The sequence below is a fragment of the Homarus americanus genome, unplaced genomic scaffold (assembly GCF_018991925.1).
Source record: "Homarus americanus isolate GMGI-L3 unplaced genomic scaffold, GMGI_Hamer_2.0 scaffold5589, whole genome shotgun sequence".
Taxonomy (NCBI): domain Eukaryota; kingdom Metazoa; phylum Arthropoda; class Malacostraca; order Decapoda; family Nephropidae; genus Homarus; species Homarus americanus.
This window is the reverse complement of record NW_024736650.1, coordinates 7606430-7621682: the sequence shown is the minus strand read 5'-3', so window position 1 is coordinate 7621682 and position 15253 is coordinate 7606430. Positions and strand designations below refer to the sequence as shown.

Genomic DNA, 15253 nt, shown 5'->3' with positions numbered 1-15253 from the left:
GGTGGTAAGGATGCGTGGCCCAATCACAGTCCGAGACGTCATATGACGTCAGCGATAACGTAAGAGCGGCCTAATGAGCACCACTCACCACGCCGCTTCCCGGGTATGGTCAAGAATGGACCGCGTGGGTAAAAAATGGTGCGGCGTGTCTGGACCTTCAGCCGCTCCGCGTAAATGACCAAATTTACCGCGTAATTAAAGCATTTTCATTCTGGCAAGGCATCGCGTAAATGACCAAACATGTAAACAAAAACCGTGTAAATCCAGACTATACTGTAGTAAGTAAATCATTCACTGTGAGAATTAACCATTTATAGTTTATAAGGAATGGAAACTATTATGGTGCCTGGATGATAAATGGCTACAAATTGCTTAATAAAATACTACACCTCTAAACTACATAATATTTAGAGCCTAGATGAAAAAAAGGCAGCATAGGACATGAACACACGACCAATGCAATAAAGAACTCAAACAGGGGTGTTGTTTGGTACAGCAGTAATGGATGTATCTATCAATACTGTCATGGGTTCAAGTTCTGGCCCAGAACACGCGTGGGAAGGGTGTTACCCAGAGTGACACTATCAAACATCACAGGTTTCCTCTAGGTACTCCTGTTCCCTCCTGTACTAACAATGAACAATAAAGTTCATAACATAACTGCTGCCTGAACAGCCAATATACTCAGTACCCAGCTGCCTCCTGTCTTTCAGCATCACATTACATATCCACTTCACAATTCTTATTTCAGTAGTATTCATTACAACTAATAATGTCATAAAAATAATTATTGTTTTTTCTAACCAAGTACTAGATGGAAAATTTCCTTGAGTTTTGTACAGAGACGACAAAATGTTACCTTGAACCAAAAGATTTGTGGGTCAGGCGTGGACTGGACTTGGCAGACTAGTGTGGCAGGACGATTAACACGGGCAGTGAGGTGTGTGCTGGTTAGGTCGTCCTCCAGGCGAGGAACGGTGGCCACTCGTACAACATAAGACAACTCGTCAGACCCTGCCATACTGCTGGCTATGCATGTATAAGATCCAGCATGAATCTCACTCACAGAAACGATCCTGACAGTTGACTGTAGGTGTGAAATTACTACATGTCAAGAATTTATGATTAATGGGATTTTCTAATAAATCTGACTCGCATCAAATGTTAAATAAATAAATACAACTCCATTGTCTTACCTTGTATTCATAAATATTTGAGAAGTCTATCAATAAAATTTGGTTTCCATTAACAACTGATGTATATCATACAGACATTTATGATTTATTCCTCTTAAATCTATCACCACATAATGCTTGCTGAAAATTGTCAAATAGGGAAGCACAAAACTCTCTAATACATACATTAGATTTTGTTACATTATCTGCCATTACAGTAATGGCATCTTCAATGATGACTCCAGGTAACTCCAAGTCCTCTAACACTACACCGTCCTGCAACCAAACTATGGCTGGGGCAGGATCACCTTCTGCCTCACACTGAAGATCCAACTCCTCACCTTCAACGGTCGAGTAGAAAGTGTCCGTCTCTTGGATAATCATTGGAGGAACTGGAGAGGACATACATGATTAACATAATCCTTCCTGTATCTTGAATAAATAAAAAATATGTGTAAATAGCTTCAGTCATCTGCTTCCTATACACATGCATGTACACTCACTCTCTATCTCTTTTTCTATTCATGAACAAAAAATAGTCAACACACCTACATATAATGCTACATAATTAACTACATAGAGTTGTACAGTGTAGTTCAACAACCACAGTACAGTACTGACCTAAAACAACAACATCATAAGATACAGAATCTCTTCCCCCTTCATTCTCAGCAGTACAAGTGTAAGTGCCAGAGTCACTGATAACTGCCCCAGACAGTAGGAGGCGACGTCCATCCTCTCCAAGGTTAAGACGACCATCAAGTCCCGTCCCTAAGAGGCCTACTAATGGGGTATCATCCTGAAACAAGAGTAAAATATCCTCACTTACTTTTGAATGCATTAAACTTTTTTTTCCCTTGTAGACACAGTATACACAAGATTCAGCAACACTCCTTACTAACACTGGTGGAGGTGTATGAGTGGGGTGATGTCCCTGTCTATATCTGAGCAGTGTTTGTGTATGCAGCATATCTCTTCAACAGAAAAAGAGTTGCAGTGTCCATAATTGGTATGCACAGTATTCATCATGTCAACCTTTAGGACAGCTCTCAGCTCTAGTAGTTTTCCCAGGATTACACAGTAAATAGAGTTATGGCTGATGTAAACATTTATATAAAATATCCTAAAGTAAAGACTGGATGATTGATCCTTAAAAAAATACATACAAAATAAACCTAGGAATCCCCCAAACATTCTATTTACATACAGTAAAGCCAAAGTAGAAGCCAATGGTGAAACAGTATGTGATGATTCCAGTATCCTGGCACTATGGTTTTATCAGATACTATGCATGTACAGCTCAGCCATATACTATGTAAGTTATCAGGGCATCTAGACTCTGTCCTGCCTCAAGGAAAGCAAACAATATATTTTGGTTAAGCTGTACTGATACAGTCATATAGGCCTTTATTATGGTTGTACAAGGCCAATGGTCAATAAATCATATAAAAACACTATCAAAACAATCCAAGTTGACACAGAATACAACATGAGATACCTTGGTCCAGGTGATGTAGGGCAGAGGTGAGCCAACAGCAGGACAGTAGAGAGAGATGGGCATATCTACCAACACCTCCTGATAGGGCCGATTCTCAGACTTCTCACCGGCCTCACTTGAATCTTTGATCTCAGCGGGTACTGTTGTGGGGAAATATTCAAGACTTAAACATCAAATATGTTCGTGTTTACTCCTTCCTCTCCCCCTGGTGCTAGCAAAGGGGAGGGGGGAAAGGTGAGAGACCACTATGCCAAATGTTAAAACTACACAACTTTATTAAATATTTTCTCTGGGTTTACTTAACATGTCAAGTAAAATCACTTTTGAGATTTAAGTGAATTTTAAGGTATTATTTGATGATTCAGGGAGTAGGCTTTATTTCCCACAGGTGTCACCAATATGAAGTCGATAATATTTACACTCTTGGGGGTCTGATGGAACCAGACCCCTGAAACTGTGTGATATTAACTAAGTTCTGTAAGCCAATAATCTGTAGTCATGAACATACAGTATTTTGTAAGCCGACTACAACCTTCAAACGTGAATGCAAATTACTGTTCTTCGTTAACTTGTTTTAAGATGTGAATATATAGCAGTTAAAAGTGTTCTTCACTACATATTATCAGGTGTAAGATCAATAAAGATAAATTACCCTTCTTACCAATTACTTGAACATCAAATTGTTTCTCGGCAGTTCCAGCCCGATTTGTGGCCAGGCAGGAATAGTCTCCAGAATCCACATCTTGGGTATTTGTAATCAACAACTGGTCAGGTGCCGTCAGGTGGAAACGCGGTGAAAGAGTCAGACTTTGACCGCCACGCCACCACGTAATTGTAGGCAGGGGAGAGCCATCTACCCAGCAGTACATGATAATGTCTCTCCCGGCCACCACCTTTATGTCTTCCACATCATCATTGTCACCATCACCACTCCTGTGTCTCACTGAGGGAGGGGCTGAGAACACCAATACCTCCATTAAAATCCTGTCATTATCTATATCAGTTTACTTTCTTTTCAATATAAAGTTAATGACACAATAATACTTTTAACTCAAACTATAATTCATTTTGGTTTAATCCATGATATACAATGAATATACTGAACATGTGCATAAATTCAGTATGATATCCCATTTATATGACAGAGTGGAAGAGATGAATGGCTGTGAGATCTATCATTCTAAATCAATCTTTGGCAGATTCTGTCAGTACCAACAACTTAATGGGTTTGATGACAAAACACACCAATGACAGCAAGACTACCCCTACCCTATGCCCTACATACTGACCACTATCACAAAGCCATTTAGGTAGCAAGCAGGTAACATAAGAGGCATTACATACTCATGACTGTGAAGTTGAACTCTCTGACGGCACTACCGACACTATTGGTGGCATTACAGATATACACTCCCGAGGATGTGGAAGAGACACGGTGCAACACTAACACCTGCCTGTCCTCTGCTGTTGAGTACTCCACTCCAGACCTGTATAGCAGAAGAAGGTTTTATATATAATGCTTCAACAAACATTATTAACACTAATTAAAGAGAAATGTGTGTTAAGAGATGGGATGCAATATTTCAGATGACTGGCAGAAGTGTGTGACCCAATACCAACAAGGGTAAAGGTGATGCATTTGACAACGGAAACTACACAGGCTTAAAGCTGTTACATAGGTTATAAGAGTTGTGTTAAGTAACTGTACACTATTGTTTATCATACAATACTTAAAATACTCACGAATTAGTAAGAGGCAACTCGTCTTTGAGCCACGAGATGATAGGCACCGGAGACCCTGTCACATCACACCTCAGTTGACTGTCTTTCCCCATCACTTCTGCTACTGTATTTTGTCCAACACCATCCTCTAAGACTGGGGCCTCTGAACATATAAAATACATCTATAAGAGTAAGTGAGAAATTAACTTGACAATTATATATACAAAATAAATTATCATGTACATTCACACAAGAAATTATAACTGAAATGCAGTTCATACCAACAGAAAAAAAAACTTGTCTTAAACTTACAAAAAGGATCATTGATTTAGGAAATATTCTCAGCATAATTAATTCATTTGCTTACTTCTACTTGGAAGACAACCACACTTCTACAACATTCATTCCTCCTTCACAGATTATTACAACAGAGTTTCCCACTTTTGTGAGACAGGGACCGGGGAAATTCTCAAAATAGTTAAATTACAATATATTATATATATGCAATTCAATACAAAATAAGGGGTTAGGGACTGGAGGCCCAAAACATTCACCAAAGCCCAAAAAATTTATTTACTAACTAAACAAAAGCAAGAACTGTACAGTACTGTATGTGAATATTGTTTACTAACTCAGGACAGTAACGGAGAAGTTCCTGTGTGTTGTGCCGGCCGAGTTGACAGCGTAGCAGGTGTAGAGGCCGGCATCCCTGACCTTCACCCTTGGTATGTGCACTTGTTGGCCACCAGGCATCACGTGCACATACAGCGGCTCTCCGTTATGCTGCCACAACACCTTTGTCAAAGAAAATGAAAATCTTATGAAAAATTCTAATATTTACACTGTATATACAAGTCTTGGAACATAATAATAATGAAAATGGGGGCTGTTTTAGTTCAAATAATAACTTGTAATGTTTGGTAATCCTAAAGCCCAAAAGTTTACAAACGTAAAACCCATTTTATTCACTTTTGCCGGCCATTTTTAACATACTGTAGGGCTGCCAATACCAAAATTCGAAACACACTCCACTTGCTCTCATTCTTTCATTTCTCATAATGCACTCAATGCCATGATCTCATATCAGTCATGAACATTACAATAATACAGTATTGCACAAATTAAATCTTAAGAGCAATCTCACTTACAATAAGGGGAGAGCAACACTTGCCTGAGGTTCTGGGTCTCCATTAACATCACAGTTTAAACTAAGTTCTTCTCCCACCTTGAGCCTCAGGTCAGGGATGTGAAAGAACTGGGTAAACTGAGGTGCAACCAACACCTCCAGAGGGAAGAGCAGTTCTGTCTCCCCAGCATCATTCTTGGCTATACACTGGTATACACCTATCAGAGTAAGACAAAAAATATATGGTACACAACTAAATACACTATTAACAAAAAAATTGGCAAACAACAAAAATTTGCAGGTAAAAATCATTTGGGCAATGTAAAACTTTTAATAAAATAATATCCTCTCCCATTAAATAAAAAATTTGTGGTTCAGTGAAAATACTTCCATAACTAACCTTTATCATCAACTGTTGCCTCTAATATATGAAGAGTTTGGCCATTGTCTTCAACAATTATATGGGTCATGTCTGCTCGGTCCTTGGTAGAGAAGATAGAGAGGCCGTCCTGTTGATGGAGAAATAGATGTAAATTGCATTCCTCTTGGAGAGAAAAAATGCAGAATGCAAGATCTTTATGAGCACAAATAAAGCTTAGTGGAAAAATAAAAAATTTGCTTAGAGGTGTATTTAATTCCTCATTATAATAGTAAAATGACATAACATACCAAATTAAATCAATTATGAAAGAATGTTGAACTTGTATGTGGAAACCAGAGAAGCCTGAAGCAGATAAATCAGATTATGAAAGTTGTGGGAAGAACGATTGAGAAATTAATAAGGCAGAGAAATACAGAGGCAATATTTTTGGCCAGTATCTAAGGAAGGATAGAAAGTTGTATCAGGTAATGTAGACTTAGATAAGGCATGGAAAGTGGTTGAAAACTGATGATGATGATGATACCTTGAACCAGGAGATGGTGGGCAATGGAACAGCATCAATGGGACAATTTATTTTCACCCCGTCACCCTCAACTACCACAGGAGTTTCTGAGCGGTGCTGTGATGCAACCTTGGGTGGAACTGTGAAGAACGGCGGGTAAAAATTATAAATCTTTACAAATTCATTATTTATTCCTGGTTTCTCCAACTACAGTATAATGTCTAATCTATATACACTACCTTAAATTATTCACTACAGCATAGGTATCTTCTGAGCTATAGTCCCAAGTTATGCAAATTCTCAATAACAGAATATGAATAGTATGTAAGTTTTGAGATATAACAAGATAAAAAATTATCCAGTAAGTAATATGTTTACTGTATGCTGTGTTTTAATACTTACTGAGAACTTTAACATCATAGTCAATATAAGCCTCCCCAATCTTGTTGACCAGCGTGCATCTGTAGCTGCCAGAGTGGGTGGGGGCAGCACGAGATACCTCCACCGCACCTTCACTTGAAATGGTTAAATCTGGAATACAACCATTTATTCAATCACATCTTATCCAAACAAGGTCAGTTATGAATAAATATTTTAGTAATGTAATGAAAGAGTTTAGTCAATATCAAAGCACTTAAGATAGTAATTGCTGATGTCAATAATGTGTCTAAAGCAGCATCTCACCATTCCCAGGCAGAAGTTTGGCCCCATCTTTTGTCCAGTCACGTGTTGGCTCAGGATAGGCATTGGCATTACAAGGGAGTGACAGCTGGCCACCCTCCACTACACTCCTCTCTGGCCACAGCTGTAGCTCCTCCTCCACTAAAGGAGCATCTACACTGGGGAATACCCATCTCTTACATAGGTGTTCCTCAATGGCAAAAGTGATATCACATATGAATACTGCAGTACTGCATTTCATAAACAAAAAGAATAACCGTAAGTCAATTGAAGTTGAAATATTATTACTTCTAACTTCCATAAGCTTGAACACACACCCAATAGGAAATGAAAATAGTTCTGTTTATAAGTGCACAGTGTGTCCACAGCCAATCAACCTTGAGCTAGTATCATCAACACTACTGTGGCTATACAATTCAAGTACACTTACATCTTCGTTACCATAAACTTATAATTAGTCCAGTTGTCTTTCCTACAAGTGACTCAATGTTTACAGAATAGTTTCAATAACACACTCACAGTTAACAGTAATGGTGAAGGTCTTCATGGCTTCCCCAACAGAATTATTGGCAGTACAGGTATAGGTTCCAGCCAGGTCAGGTGTCACTTCATTCATTAGTAGGTATCTTGGATTCAGTCTGCTTAACATATACAAAACTTTATTAGTAAATTCAAACTAAATTTCACCATTCTTCAAGTATTAAATGTTTATGATAAATTCAATTTTTTGCAATACAATACAGTCACCCACAAAAGTCTTGTTGCCTCTCTTGCTGTTCCTCGAACCCCGAGATTGAGATTCATGAACCCGAAGCAGAAGACACCGATGCATTATTCTGTCTATAAATGCTTTGGTTTCACGAATCTGAATCTCGGGGTTCATGGTTCAGGAAGAGAGGCAACAGGACTTTTGTGGGTGACCGTTCATCTTTAGAAAGAGAGGAAAAAATAGTCATTTAAGATCATTTTCCTTGCTTATTGATATTAAACTTTAAGTTCTTGCCCTAAGTCATCCATGGCAGTCAACTTCTCTCCATCTCTCCTCCATATAACAGAAGGAGGTGGATGACCAGTAACCTCACATGGTAGCTTCAGATCTTGCCCGGTCAACACCGTCAAAGTCTCATCACCTGGTGGAGAGATCTCTGGTCTTCCTGTAGAGAGGCACCAGAAGATTTTCACATAAAGGGACATGAAAACTAAATATCACTGTTGTAAATACTGCACTTGTTATACATCCCCCATTAACTATGGCAAACAATTAGAAATACCTGTCCATCAATCTCTTACAGAAGGGTTTGGACTTACTAATCAACATAACATTGACTGCACGTTTAGCTGAACCGGCAGCATTAGTCACCAAGCACTCGTAGCGGCCCTCACTCTCCGCTGACCCCACAAGTCTGTCAAGTATTGTACAGTAATTATCACATCAGTGGATAACATGGAAATAAGTATAGACAGTCCCTGATTTACGAGCGTCCAGTTTATGAAAATCTGAAATTACGAAAAAAAAGTCCCATGTTTTGAATGACGGACAAAAAACCCCAAAATAATAATTTTTTTTTCCCCATCATTTTTCTCCGTAACAATGGAAGATAACTGAGGTGCTGACACAGGCATCTCAGGGCTTCCTGGGCCAGACTTGGTCAGTTTATAGTAATAATTTAGCTAAATACAAGAGAGTACAGAATTGTATTAAGAGTACAGTAGCTAACTCAGCTAAAAATATATGTGCAGTAGTGTTTTAGTTATCATGGCTCACAGAATCACTAGTTGAAGCAGTGGCAAGATGGTTGATTAACTCAATACAGTAATTGGTCATTAACAAACGTAAACATATTTTCAAAGGGAAACAAAAGAGGAAAATCAACTTCTAAAAAACAAAAATAAAAGTGGAGCAACACAAAGAAGAAAATGATGGTACCCGAGTGATCCATCTCTGAGCGTGTTGTTCCACATGAGAGTTTGGTCGTCACGAATCCAGGTAAGAGTAGGCGGTGGGATCCCAGTAGTCACGCACGGTACCACCAACACCTCCCTCTCGGACACAGAGTACATCTCGGAATCTTCCCTAATCGTTGGGGGAACTGTTTGGGGGATATATAAAAGCACAATGGATAAAAAGAATTCCCTTTAAACTTTACAGCAGAAACATATCTTTCCAAGCTAAAGTTATATGCACTTATATAATTTACAAGGACAAAGTAAAAATAATAATGTCTCACCATGAACTTCCAGAACTACAGGTATCTTGGTGGCACCAACGGCATTGACGGCAGTACACACGTAAGTACCGGCATCTTCGGTCACCAATGATTTTATAGCCAGGGTTCCATTCTTCTTCAAACGCATCCTGAGCGAAATAAAAACATTTGCCACTCACTCTACATAAAGACTCACTCCCAAGAATAATAACACATATTTTCTTCATAACATCTTGTATATCTTCTGTGTTTAATATTATCAATGCTCATCTAGGTCTCATTCTTATCCCAACTGTGAACTGATAATAGACACGTATCCCTCCTTGTAATTAATTTAATACATTCTTGTTTCTCTATTAATCCCAACATTGTCCTCATAGGTTGCTCCACAGCCCCACCCCCCAAATCTCCGATACTGTAGCAAGATTTTGGTCCTTTATCTAGTGTGGAAACTCATTTTATTTATGCCAGTTTACATATGCATAATTATTATTTTTTTTTAAGAACACAATACTGTATAGACAAAAACAAGGGCAAACATATCAACATTTCTTCCTTCCCAACCATTCTACCTCACAACCATACAACCTTCCTTCCCACCCATTCCACCACACAACCAACTCTCTACTTCATCTTCGCACCTGTGAGACCCGCCTAAGATACGTTGCCCGTCCTTGTGCCAGATAAACGTCAGTGGAGGAGAAGCTCTAACTGGACACTTCAGCTTCATCTGGTCACCCTCCAGAGCCACGACCTTCTCATCCAAGCGATTTGTCTTTGCACGAGGAGGAACTGAAAATAGTGATAAAAATGCCCTCTGTTAGTTGCTCATCTTCAAATATCAATACTGTACTGAACACTCCTCCATGTTTTTAGTTGTTTCAAAGACATCACTCACAATGTTTCTTTAATTTTCTAACATAATAACATCTTTTTTCTTAATACATTTCTCAGTACAGATTATGACTGGGAGCTTTGATTTGATATACAAAACAAAGTTTAAAGTTTTCACCAAGTTATCAGTTTTCAGCATCTAGCTTCTGGACTACGTGATAAATATAACAAACCTGACGTTGTTCACTCCTAATAAACATAAAACTAGCATTAACAACATAAGATTCAGTATCTATACATTTACAGGTTTTCTAAGCATCCACTTTACCTTGGACGCTGAGGTGCAAGGTGAAGGAGGAGTTTCCAGCAACATTCGTAGCAACGCACTGATAGTCACCCTCATCATGTTGAAGTACTCTGGAGATATTCAGGGAACCATCTGCCTCCATGACCATCCCTGTAATCATTAGTGAAGATAAGACAAGAGGAAGGGAAGACATGTAGATCATATATTTGCTTCATCAAATTGGAAGGAAATTTTAGATGTGATAGAATTTGTTTGTGGTATCATGGTTCTAGAAAAAGCATATGATGGAAGAAATAGAAAGCAAAACATGGGAGGTATCATCTATGAATACTGTACAAAAATGCTGAAAGTTACTCAAGAGTTTTCACGGTGAAGATTATGACAGTTATGTCAGGAGGAGGACATTTGGTAGCTGATGCCATGAAGTGATGGGGTAGTGAGAGATCCTCATAAGTGTTTTACCGCCAGGCACATCCAAGACTCGGCAGAACACATGAATGATAAGTGAGGGGTTTATGGGGATGTCAGAACACTTCAAGATAAAATATGAAAATTAATAAAAGGAGAGTTTACTTTTTTGCACACATACACACACACACACACACACAAACACAAACACACATGCATACACACAAACACACACTTCATTACACCAAAAAAGTAGTATCCGAATTAGCAATTTAACTAAAAACAATTATCAAAATATATTTAAAACAATATTCCAGAGGACCATGATACCCTCTGTACTACTGACCACTGTCCAGGCTAATGGGAGAACCTTGAAACAGCCAGACAAGTTGTGGAGGAGGATTGGCTATGACCACAGTGCAGGGAAGAATGACAGGCGAGTCAAGAGCGACCTTCAGGTACGGGTCCGGTGGTGCAGCGATCAATGGGGCCACTGTCACAAACACACAAGAAGTCCTTCATCCTTTGTGTCATATTGTCTAACACACATTTGTAAAGATACATTATTTATTATGTGTACAAAGTGTGATTTAACACCTCCCAAGTACAAGTTCTAAGTTATACAGTATCTCTTTAAGACAATAAACTGGACAAAATTAAGTTCATAAAGTAACAAAGAACAACTCAACCACCCATATGGCTAGTAAGGTTTTAAATGGTGAAATAACGAATGAAAATCACATAACTCACACAGTCCTGATACCGAGAGTGTTGCCTGTAAGTCCACTCTTCCGTACTGGTTCTCGAGGGTACATATGTAGTTACCCTCATCTTCCACTTCTATAGCTGTGTGTAAAAAAGAATAAAACATTCCTCAGGACTTGCAAATAGATCAAACGTGTGCAGACGAGATATAATTTTCCCGTAACTGTAAACTTCTGTAAATCAAATCCATTGTAAATTAGAGTTTGTTTGTAACTTATATATTTACAGTATTAATGTTGAAGTAGAATAAAAGTTATGTTGTATATGGTATAGTTTTTCAAGGGTTATCAGAGGACCAAATGTCCCTCTCTCTATAGTCCCAATATCTTCAGAAGCTCATCCAACACGAAATCACAGACTATATTGGGAGGAGTCTGACTGTTGGTACACAACTGATGAGAATATAATAAAAATTTATGCTACTGTGAATGAACATAAGACAATTAGCTGTACGTAGACATAAAACAATCGCATAATTAGACGATATTAACCCTATAAAAACAATCCCAAAATTCTTAAATTACAAATAAAATTTTTGTATTAACCTTACCTGTGACTCCGAGGTTACCATCAGCATCTTTTGTGAAGCGTGTGGAGAAGGGCAAGCCATCACTCCTACGCCAGGTGATGTAGGGCTCCGGTACACCCACCCCATAACACGACAACTCCCCTGAACTGCCGATCTCCACCACAGTGTCTGTAATAGATAACATGAAGGGAGATGAACCAAGTTTTCCGACTTTTAATGTTTAATATAAAATAATTACAAAACATAATTTAAATTAAAGGTGCCTGTTGAGTTATAAAAATTACATTAACCCCTTCACTACAGAGACGCCACTTTTAATATTTTATTTGGCTAACGCTAGACGATTATGTTTCGCTCAGAGGCGACCTCATTCACAAGGTGTAAACAGAATGCCAAAAGAATAGAATGACTTTTAATACAGTAGAAAACTTTGCGTTAACAGAAAGCTAAACGCAAAATAAAATACCAGGTAGATAATACAGTACTATATAGTTACCTCATCTACCTGGTGTTTAGTGATTATTAAAGGAACCTAACCTCGTCATTCACCTGTTCTGTACACGACTACTCGTTCTGGTTACCTAGACAAAGACTGCAAGACAAGTTCACACTGTCATGTAAATTGAGTTACCTGCCGGGGCATGAATGACAGTGGGTGGTGAACCAACACTGAGGGAGATGTGGGCCTGTGCTGTGCCGGCTAGATTGGTGGCTATACAGGTGTACCAACCAGCATCATTCTCCTGTACACCCAAGATCTTCAGGTGGTCACCCTCCACCTGTACCATGATGGTGTACTTATTAAGTGCTGCATTAATATGATAAATATCAACAAATTGGGAAATACAAATTCTTTATCACAGGGACAAATAATATACTGTACACTTTGGCAAATGGTATTTTTTTTTTACTTTCAAAAAACAAGTTTACCACAGGGCTCACAATGTTAACATAAAATACTAAGTAAAATATATGTATCAATATATAGAGCTAAAGAAGACAGCATACCTGGATAAAGGACATTGGGGTGACCTCTACAGCATCATTCTTCAACCATCTGACAGTTAGAGGAGGCGTCCCTCTCACCTGACACTGAAGCACCACCTGTCAGACACACATAGCTTACTGTGTGTGTTCTCATGTCACCCTTGAATTTTGGGTTTATCGGTTCACATATATTGAAAATGTTAAATATATCTACAACAAAATAAGAAATAAAATAAAAAGACAATTAACTACTACAGGTTCCTTCCTTGTAAATGGTCTCACTCAAATTATTCTCGTTTATTTTTTACCCCCCCCGCCCCCCCCCCCAGTCACTCTCTGAATGAGGTCAACCTCATATGCAAACAATCAAGAGTAACCATTGTGTACTCTACATTGTCTTTTTCCCTGTACTGCACCTGAGAAGTGACTGTGGGAAACCCTCAGCATGTACTCTCACTCACCAGCTTGCATGTACAGCTTATAGTGTGATCTAACCTCAGGAACTTAATCATTTTTTCTTTTCTTTTTTTAATCATTTCACCACATATCAGCTTACTAGCCATTTGGGCAGGTGGTCTATCCAGTGCTTGTGTTGGTGACGAAGCTCCATAATGTCATATAAGTGTTTGTGTAAATGGAGATCTCCCTATGAAGAAGCCAAAGAAAATAACACTTGAAATTAAGCTACAGATACTTGAATGCTAAAAGACCTCCAGTACTTGGAAGATGGACAGGCATGTAACACCAAGTCAATCATGCCCTCAATAAAGCCAACAAGAGGAAGACACCCAAACTGTAGCCCTGGGATCATATATAAACTCTTCTACCCTAACCTTAACAGTTTATATTACTGATTAAAGGTTCATGTCTTCGGTTGTGTCAATACATATGAATATATATACTGTACTGTACATAAATACACAGTGGACATCCTTACTTACTGTATCACCACTACCAACCAGCACCTGTTCTTGCACTGCTGTCACTTGAGGCGCTGTGATGAAGTTCAACATCACCGTCGCTCTTACTGAAATATAAATCATTTGTTTGTTCTTATAATATTCTCCATTACATTACAGTTATAATAAAAAAAACTAAAAAAGTAAAACTAAAAAGGAAAAAAATAAATTCCTCACTGGGATATGGCATTTGATTTTTTTGAACAATCTTACAGAGTGAAGAATAAACACTAGGCACTCACCTGTACCCGCTGAGCTTGAGGCACTACAGGTATAAGGTCCACCATCTTCTGGGTTAGCTAGAAAAAGATTCAGCTTATGGTCGTCAGAAACAGAAATCCTTCCTTTGGTCCCTGTCAGCTGGGTGTTCCCCCTCCACCAGCTGATGGTAGGCTCTGGGAAACCACGACCAGTGCAGGAGACGGTTATATTATCCCTGGTCTGGTACAGCACCACGTCTGGCACAATGGACACTTCCGGAGGTGCCAACACTGATACATGAACCTCTCGGGAGATTCTTCCACCTGTGTAATTTAGTATGTGTACAAAGAACCAAACAACAAAATCAAAACATACTTTTATTTGTCATAAGCCAATAACTCTTTCCATTTGACAAGAATCACTGAGATGATACATGAATAGTGCAGGCAGGTCAAGTGGTATAAAATAGGTTAAATTAAGGTCACCACTGTACTTACCTTCATTGGCAGCTGTACACCTGAACCAGCCCTCATCCCTCAAGCTAACATCTTCCAGGAGGAGAGAATTGTTACTCAGCACTCGGTATCCTTCCAACCCTTCAACACTCACAAATTCTCCAACTGTGGGAAGCATTACAATAAGTCAGTATTGTATGTTTATTGTGATGACATGGTTGGAAGAAGGAATACAAATCCTTACTGTGATGTCATTGGCTTTGGAAACTTATTCATAAAATTTAATTATTTGCCATTTTTTCCAAGTTATGCAGTAGCAAAAAAAAGTTCTGTTTAAATAAAGAAAAGTAGTTTAGAATGTGGAGGCCCTGTGACTTTTATAAATACAAAACTGATTCCAAGCCTCTTTTTATGTTTGAGAGCAGACACGACAACTTCTTCCTGACCACGGTGGCAACAAGAAAACAACAATGGCAATATTACCTCACAATAACACACACGCTTCAGACTCTATA

The 15253-nt window shown here is 38.7% G+C and overlaps 1 protein-coding gene across 3 annotated transcripts in view; it reads right to left on the bottom strand.

Annotated features, from left to right (window-relative positions):
• Positions 1 to 15253, bottom strand: part of LOC121872328 (hemicentin-1-like) — a 106912-nt gene that overhangs the window by 74547 nt on the left and 17112 nt on the right. For all 3 annotated transcript variants that reach the window (XM_042375056.1, XM_042375055.1, XM_042375057.1), the window contains 28 exons: positions 14781 to 14903; positions 14325 to 14606; positions 14065 to 14150; positions 13145 to 13240; positions 12768 to 12915; positions 12158 to 12304; positions 11593 to 11688; positions 11189 to 11335; positions 10456 to 10584; positions 9935 to 10085; positions 9315 to 9442; positions 9014 to 9176; positions 8395 to 8489; positions 8090 to 8240; positions 7606 to 7724; positions 7090 to 7239; positions 6808 to 6936; positions 6427 to 6545; positions 5922 to 6030; positions 5567 to 5739; positions 5028 to 5190; positions 4417 to 4558; positions 4018 to 4160; positions 3335 to 3628; positions 2674 to 2813; positions 1797 to 1974; positions 1362 to 1567; positions 860 to 1087 (listed from right to left, as the gene is read on the bottom strand). In XM_042375056.1, the coding sequence (XP_042230990.1) occupies positions 860 to 1087; positions 1362 to 1567; positions 1797 to 1974; positions 2674 to 2813; positions 3335 to 3628; positions 4018 to 4160; positions 4417 to 4558; positions 5028 to 5190; positions 5567 to 5739; positions 5922 to 6030; positions 6427 to 6545; positions 6808 to 6936; positions 7090 to 7239; positions 7606 to 7724; positions 8090 to 8240; positions 8395 to 8489; positions 9014 to 9176; positions 9315 to 9442; positions 9935 to 10085; positions 10456 to 10584; positions 11189 to 11335; positions 11593 to 11688; positions 12158 to 12304; positions 12768 to 12915; positions 13145 to 13240; positions 14065 to 14150; positions 14325 to 14606; positions 14781 to 14903 (4235 nt within the window). The remainder of the gene's footprint in view (positions 1 to 859; positions 1088 to 1361; positions 1568 to 1796; positions 1975 to 2673; positions 2814 to 3334; positions 3629 to 4017; positions 4161 to 4416; positions 4559 to 5027; positions 5191 to 5566; positions 5740 to 5921; positions 6031 to 6426; positions 6546 to 6807; positions 6937 to 7089; positions 7240 to 7605; positions 7725 to 8089; positions 8241 to 8394; positions 8490 to 9013; positions 9177 to 9314; positions 9443 to 9934; positions 10086 to 10455; positions 10585 to 11188; positions 11336 to 11592; positions 11689 to 12157; positions 12305 to 12767; positions 12916 to 13144; positions 13241 to 14064; positions 14151 to 14324; positions 14607 to 14780; positions 14904 to 15253) is intronic.